This window comes from Penaeus vannamei, chromosome 2, assembly GCF_042767895.1.
Source record: "Penaeus vannamei isolate JL-2024 chromosome 2, ASM4276789v1, whole genome shotgun sequence".
Taxonomy (NCBI): domain Eukaryota; kingdom Metazoa; phylum Arthropoda; class Malacostraca; order Decapoda; family Penaeidae; genus Penaeus; species Penaeus vannamei.
The window spans coordinates 30,598,884-30,606,383 of NC_091550.1; the positions used below are offsets into that span (position 1 = coordinate 30,598,884).

The 7,500-nt window shown below is 56.5% G+C and overlaps 1 protein-coding gene across 1 annotated transcript in view; it reads right to left on the reverse strand.

Moving 5' to 3' along the window:
* LOC113828507 (cingulin) overlaps window positions 1-7,500 on the reverse strand; it is a 32,175-nt gene that overhangs the window by 21,579 nt on the left and 3,096 nt on the right. Inside the window, exons 2-3 of the mRNA XM_070131966.1 lie at window positions 2,121-2,310; window positions 1,774-1,956 (exon numbers count right to left, since the gene is read on the reverse strand). Coding sequence (XP_069988067.1) covers window positions 1,774-1,956; window positions 2,121-2,310 — 373 coding nt within the window. The remainder of the gene's footprint in view (window positions 1-1,773; window positions 1,957-2,120; window positions 2,311-7,500) is intronic.

Here is a 7,500-nt window from a genome sequence, read left to right on the forward strand (position 1 = left end):
GAGGAGGAGGAGGAGGAGGAGGAGGAGGAGGAGGAGGAGGAGGAGGAGAGGGCAAAGGGGAGGAAGAGGGACTTGAGAAATGAGGCTGAAAAATAGGAAGACGAAAGACGAGAGAAAATAAAGAAGGAAAGGACAATTGGGAGGCGACAAGGCAAGACACGGAGAAGGGGGGAGGGGGCGACAGGATATCAGGGGAAGGGGATTGGGAAAATGGGAGAGAGAATGGTCGGGCTGACCTCCTCAACCCCACCCTCCTCCTCTTCCCCCTCCCCTTCCTCTCACTCACCCACCCTCCTCTCACGCCTCCCTTCTCTCACCCCCTCTTCTCCCTCTTACTCCCTCCTCTCTCTCCCTTTTCGCTCCCTTCTCACCCCCTCTTCCCCCTGCCAACCCTCCCCTCCTCTCCCCCTTGCCAACCCTCCCCTCCTCTCCCCCTTGCCACCCCTCCCCCCTCTCCCCCTTGCCCCCCCTTCTCCCCCCGCTCCCCCTTGCCACCCCTTCCGACACACTGCTATCTGTCTTGTCAGTAATTGCAGGCGGGGAGCGACTCCTTGCTCGCTTCCGTCTCTCAAAACATTTATCTCTCCCTCCCCTGACCCTCCTCCTTTCCCTGGCCGCCCTCGCCCTCCCGCTCCCCCCCTCCCTCTCCCACAACCCCCTTCCCCCTTCCCCCTCCCCTCTCTCCTCCCAGCCCCTCCTGCTAGCATCCCCTTCCTATCAAAAGCTCTTCTTTCTATCTCATCAATTTTCCTTTTTCTTTTTTGAGGGGGTGGAGCCTCCACCTTTCTTCCCTTCCATTTCTTTTGCTTGTTCCCTTTTACCTCATCTCCTCTCTTCACAAACATTTAATTATACCTTAAATCACCTCGCAGTCCATCCAATCTTCCAATAAATCAGTCTCGCCCCCCCCCCCCCCCCCCCTTTCCACATCTAAGACTAAGCGCCCAACCTTTTGGGCCGCCGCCCTCCTGCCGCTGCCCTTCGGTCACGGCTTCTGCGCCTCCCGCGCCTTCGACACATAGTTCATTTCCCAGCGATCCTTGGCTGCGGCGCAGGAGGAGCAGAGGCCGCGGTTTTTCTCGCAAGCCAACTCAGCCCGACAATTTCTGAAGCCATCACTGTCTATCGACCGGTTTGTTGAAACTGCGAGGCCCGACCCAACGAACATTCATCATGCGGACATTCATGTACACTGAATGTCTATGTCAGTCTAGCCATGAATATCTACCGTATAGATAGTGAGATAACTGTGTATATATTTGATAGATAGAAAGATATGCATTTACTTCTGTGTATACACATGTTTGTATATGCGAGTATTCACTGGTTCGGGCCTCGCACAGTTTTAGCAAATTGACTATGTCTACATACCTACTTACCTACCTATCTGTCTGTCTATATATCTATCCATTTATCTATCTATCTATCTGTTTGTCTGTATATCGTTGTATGTCTACCCATCTACCTACCTTTCCAACTTCGTCCAATACTTCACAATCTAACCGATTTCACGCGAGGAAAACTACAGGTAATATGTGCGTCTCCGGCGGGCTCCTGGAGGCGCCCTGGACAGCGAGAACAATGGAAGGAAAGGGAAGGAGGGCAGAGGAAGAGGAGGTGCAGGAAGGGCAACACAAGGACGCCATCCTGACCGCAAATCCATAGCCAAGCCGACCTGCTCACGATGTCTAAAGGCAATGCTGTCCGATTGCAGTCGGCGTGCGAGGCGGACGCGGATCGCGAGAGAGCAAAAGAGCCGCTGGGCAGCCTTACCTCCGTGGCGAGCGCCCCCAGGTGGCCGGCGTTGCGGTGCGCCTCCTCCGAGAGCCGCCCCACTTCGTCCTGCAGCGCCTCCGACGTCGCCATGGCCGCCTCCGCCTTGGACGTGACGGCCGCCATGCTGCCTCGCAGGGCGCCCACGTCCTTTGCCACCGTCAGCAGGCGAGACTCGACTTCCTGCCGGGAAAGAGGGCGTTGTCAGGGGCTCCTTCGAGAACGCGTTTCCACCGTGCTTGTATCAGTATATATAAATATGAATACATATATAATACATAAACATAACATAACACAAACACCCATACACACACACACACACACATCGTGTACCAAAAATAGCTTACCATCTTGTCATGCATGGCCTGGCTGACGTTGAGCGCCTGCTGCAGTTCGACAACGGAGTCCTGCAGTCTCCTGACGTTTTCGACGACCCAGGCGGCAGCAACCGCCTCCCGCTGCTCGTGGGCGTGCATGTGGGCGGCGCTGGGCGAGGCCTCGGCCGCCCGCGTCGCTTTCAGCCGCTGCACCTCGGACCTGCGGGAAGGAGACAGAAATAAGCGTGTGGACGCGAACGCCGACGAAGGCGAGGCAGCGACGCACCAAGGCCGCCGAGGCGCCCTCGGAGCGACGCCGTCGAGGAGCCGCACGGCCGCCGCTGCCGCCCTGGCGCCCTGCACGCGGCTCGGATAGCCACCGCGCCGCAGACGCTGACCGCGAACCCTTATCAGTGTGAATTATCCTCTCTCTCTCTCTCTCTCTCTCTCTCTCTCTCTCTCTCTCTCTCTCTCTCTCTCTCTCTCTCTCTCTCTCTCTCTCTCTACTCTCTTTCTACCTCTACTCTACTTCTCCCATTCCCTTTTATTCCCCCTCCTCCTCCCTTCCTCCTCCCACTTCCTCCTCCTCCTTTTCCATCTGCCCCTCTCCCTAATTCTCTTTTTCTCTCCCTTAATTATCTGATCTATCTCTATCCCGCTTTCCCATTGCCCCTTCTATTCCTTTTCACAATACCTGACCCTTCCTTTCCCACCGCCTCTCCAGCCCCAGCAGGTAACCCTATATGGGGGTAGAAGGCAGGGGGAGAGGGAAGGGGAGGGGGGGAGCGGAGAGGTGCTGGCGCGACACCTCCGGCGCCCCTTCCTTCCTGCGCCGCCCCTGAGGCTGCTGGCGATTAGGCCTAGTAATCGGATAGGCCGCAGCCCCCTCCCCCGCCCCGCCATCTGGTATCATGATACGTATTATGGATAATGAGAGAACCCACGGTGTTTTATCTCGATCAGCGGCCACCTGTGTGAGGGGGGGGGCGTTGTGCGCGAGGGAATACTAGCGCGCGCGTGCTTGCACGAATGGGTTCCCTCTACGGTGGGCTCGGCAGCAGTTGAGCAGCCGCACGACGTCTCATAGACCGACATTGAGACAGGGAAGCGCCGCCAGCAGGGCACCGCCCGCGGGAGGGAGGAAGCACAGCGGCAGACAGGACCAGGGAGAGGAGCGGCCATGGCAGAAGGACGCGCCGATGCCCATGGGAGATGCCCCGGAGGTCAAGGCAGCCTAAAGACGTAACTGGAAACTTTTAAGCTGACGGATGCCCTTGACGTGGATGGCGCTGCCACGCCCCCGTGCATGCGAGGGCTCACGCTGCATGACTTTCGGAAACGTTTAAATATCAATCAAATATTGTGCTTTTGCTCGCTCGCTCGCTCGCTCTCGCTCTCTCTCTCTCTCTCTCTCTCTCTCTCTCTCTCTCTCTCTCTCTCTCTCTCTCTCTCTCTCTCTCTCTCTCTCTCTCTCTCTCTCTCTCTCTCTCTCTCTCTCTCTCTCAACACCATTATTCAACATATACTTTATCTTGCTTGTCATTTCCAAATTTCTAAATAATCAAGAAAAACATCGACATATCCTCCTCTTTTCTTCTGGCTCTTCCTCCTTTCGGCCTTCCTTCCTTTCTTTCTTGCTCCTCTTTCCTTATACATGTTGTTTTGCTAGTATTACTGTTGTTGGCCGAAGCATGATCTCTCCCCTTTTCCCTTATTTTTCGCTGTTCTTTTCTTCAGTTTTTCCTTCCTTCTTCCCTAGTCTTTTCTCCTCTTCTACCTCCCCCATTTCCACCTCCTCCTTCTCCTCCTCCTCCTCCTCCTTCTTCTTCTTCTTCTTCTTCTTCTTCTTCTTCTTCTTCTTCTTCTTCTTCTTCTTCTTCTTCTTCTTCTTCTTCTTCTTCTTCTTCTTCTTCTTCCTCCTCCTCCTCCTCCTCCTCTTCCTTCTCCTTCTTCTCCTTATTATTATTAGTAATAGTAGTAGTATCATTATTATTATTCTCCTCCTCCTTCTTCTTCTTCTTCTTCTTCTTCTTCTTCTTCTTCTTCTTCTTCTTCTTCTTCTTCTTCTTCTTCTTCTTCTTCTCCTCCTCCTCCGCGCCCTCAGCACCTCCAAGCCCTCAGCACCTCCAAGCCCTCAGCACCTCCAAGCCCTCAGCACCTCCAAGCCCTCAGCACCTCCAAGCCCTCAGCACCTCCAAGCCCTCAGCACCTCCAAGCCCTCAGCACCTCCAAGCCCTCAGCACCTCCAAGCCCTCAGCACCTCCAAGCCCTCAGCACCTCCAAGCCCTCAGCACCTCCAAGCCCTCAGCACCTCCAAGCCCTCAGCACCTCCACGCCCTCAGCACCTCCAAGCCCTCAGCACCTCCAAGCCCTCAGCACCTCCAAGCCCTCAGCACCTCCACGCCCTCAGCACCTCCAAGCCCTCAGCACCTCCAAGCCCTCAGCACCTCCAAGCCCTCAGCACCACCGTCACATCACGTCTCCATCCTCCTCGACCCCAAACGATCAGCCGAGAGCTAATGACGGCGCCATTGTCTGTGGTTGACCCTCTCCGCTTCCCCTTGACTCCTCCATCACCCTTGCGGCGGGGGTCACGTGGCGGGGAGAGAAGGGAGGGGGAGAGAGGAGAGGGGGAGAGGGGAGCATGATGTTGATGAGGTCGGGCAGGATGGTGTTCATGGTGCTGGCGGAGGGCGGTCGTTGTGCTGCGATGTGGTGTCGAAGGCAAGCCCCTCCCCCTGACCCTGCCTTTCATCCTATCGCTCCCTGCGGATCCACCGCTCGCTCCTTCCCTGTCCCTCTTGCCTTCGTCGCTCCCTCGCCCGTCCTCCTCTCTACCTTTTCCTTTGTCCGTTTCGCTTTCCTCGCGCCTCCGAGAGATTCCTTCGACATCGTCGTCCTTCCCAGTTGGCGCTGCGGCCGCCCCGGGCTCGCCAGCCCGCGTCCGCGCCGCCAATTACTCCACTTCCATCCGCGGGCGAAGAGGCGGGGGAGGGAGGGAGGGGAAGGAAGGAAGGGAGGAGTGGAAAGAGAAGGGAAAGGAGAGAGGTAGGAGGGAAGGATACAAAGATACACGAGGACCCTGATACGCACAGAGATCATCCACTTCATCGCCCAAGAGACAGAGGTAGAGTTAATTAGTCAGACGTGGGGGGCCAATAAGACAGCACGCGAGAGAGGAAAGGACGAGGGAAGGCAGAAACAGAGATAGACAAAGATCTATCGACTGAGGCACAGACTTAACAAATCGACAACCCAGCCCTGGGCGAGTACATACGCCCCACTCCCCCCGGCGAGAGAATGGAGAGCGTATACTTGTGGGTCGTGTAGTCATATTGCGCTGCCTCCAGCATGGGAGTCCCTGAAGCCCCTTCCCCTGCCCAAGCCCCCCACCCCCCGAGCTCTGACCTCTCTCCTTCCTCCCTCTGACCCCCCCCCCCTCTGCTCAACCTGGCTTATCTGCCTCAGTGGTCTTGATAAGAAAACAAAGGAACACATAATGAAATATATGATAAGGGATACATTTTAACGAACCGGAGAGAGTTCTCGAGCGATTGTAAATTGTGAGTGTGTGTGTGCGTGTGTGTGAGTGTGTGTTTTCGTGTGCGTGTGTGTGCGTGCGTGCGTGTGTGTGTGTCTGTGTGTGTGTGTGTGTGTGTGTGTGTGTGTGTGTGTGTGTGTGTGTGTGTGTGTGTGTGTGTGTGTGTGTGTGTGTGTGTGTGTGTGTGTGTGTGTGTGTGTGTGTGTCTGTCTGTCTGTCTGTCTGTCTGTCTGTTTGTATGTATGTATGCACGCAAGTGTGTTTAGATAAACAGATGGATGGACAGAGAGGCAGGTGGACAGACGCTGCCTTCAGAGCCTTCCCTCAAATGTTAAAATTCTAAACCCGCAGGAGCAGAATCTGACGCGAGCGCCTTCAGCCCGGCGCCGTCGCCTGGCCTTCGGGCTGGAGTGCCAGGGCGCCCTCGTCGCGGCACCTTGGCCTCCGTCGGGCCGAGGGGCCCCCCTCCCCTCCGCGCCCCACCCTCCGTCACCAAAGTCCAAGCACGTCCTACTCCTCCCTCCCCTGCTCCCCCATGGGCTCCCCATGTCTCCCTCCCCCTTACACCATCCAATCCAGCCCCTGCCCCCTACACTGCCCGCTCGCCCCCTCCCCCTCGCCCCGGGGGAGCCCGCGCTGCACTCCTTCCCCGAGGCTTGCCCGTGGGGGCGCACCTCCTCCCCTGTGACCCCGCGAGGATATCTGTCCTGCCGGACATGACTACTGAAAGAGGGAGGGAGGGGAGGGGGAGGGGGGAGGGGACATAAAAGGGAGAGAAAGGGAAGGGAAGGGAATGTCGGAGAAGGGGAAGGAATGGAAGGGGAGGAGAAAGGGAGAGTAAGGGTAAGGAGATGGGAAGGTGAAGAGAAAGGGAGAAGGGAAGAGGGAGGAAGAGGGGGAGAGGAAGGCAGAGGGAGCGGGGGAGAGGAAGGGGGAGGGAGCGAGGGAGAGGAAGGGAAGGGAGCGGGGGAGAGGAAGGGGGAGGGAGCGAGGGAGAGGAAGGGAAGGGAGCGGGGTAGAGGAAGGGGGAGGGAGCGGGGGAGAGGAAGGGGGAGGGAGCGGGGGAGAGGAAGGGGGAGGGAGCGAGGGAGAGGAAAGGGAGGGAGCGGGGGAGAGGGAAGGGACGATTTCATGGGATACTCTACCAGTTGGAGCAAATGCTTCAGGAACATGTTTCTACCTATTACTTACCTACTTGTTTATCATTATCGAGCATTAATTTTCTTGCGCGTCTGCGCTCGACCTGGGAACTCGGTAGCGCTTTGGCCTTCGAACCGGGGTTGCTGAAGGGAGCTTGGGTGCAAAGGTACTTGCATGCATGGATGTACGTGCGTACGTACGTACGTGTGTATGTATGTATGTGTGTATGTATGTATGTGTGTATGTATGTATGTGTATGTACGTATGTGTGTACGTATGTGTGTACGTATGTGTATGTGCATGTGTATGTGCGTATGTGTGTGTGTGTGTGTGTGTGTGTGTGTGTGTGTGTGTGTGTGTGTGTGTGTGTGTGTGTGTGTGTATGTATGTATGTATGTATGTATGTATGTAGCATGCATGAATGTATTCATGTGTATGTGTATGTGTATTCTTATGAGGATGCGGATGCCGATGCGTACGTGTATGTGCATATGCACTGGACCTCTCATCATCACCACGACGCCCCCCCCCCCCCCCCGCGTCCCCGCCCGCCCTGCCTCTCCCACACTGCCTAGGCTTCCCTCCCTCGCTGCCTTCGCCGCGCTGCCGCCCTCCGGCCGCGGCGTCGGCTCGGGCCAGGCGCCGCAAACCGACACAGATCATTGCGTAACACAGCCGGTGCTTCGCCTCTGCCTCCGATAACAGATAACAAAGAGAACAAAGCTGCTG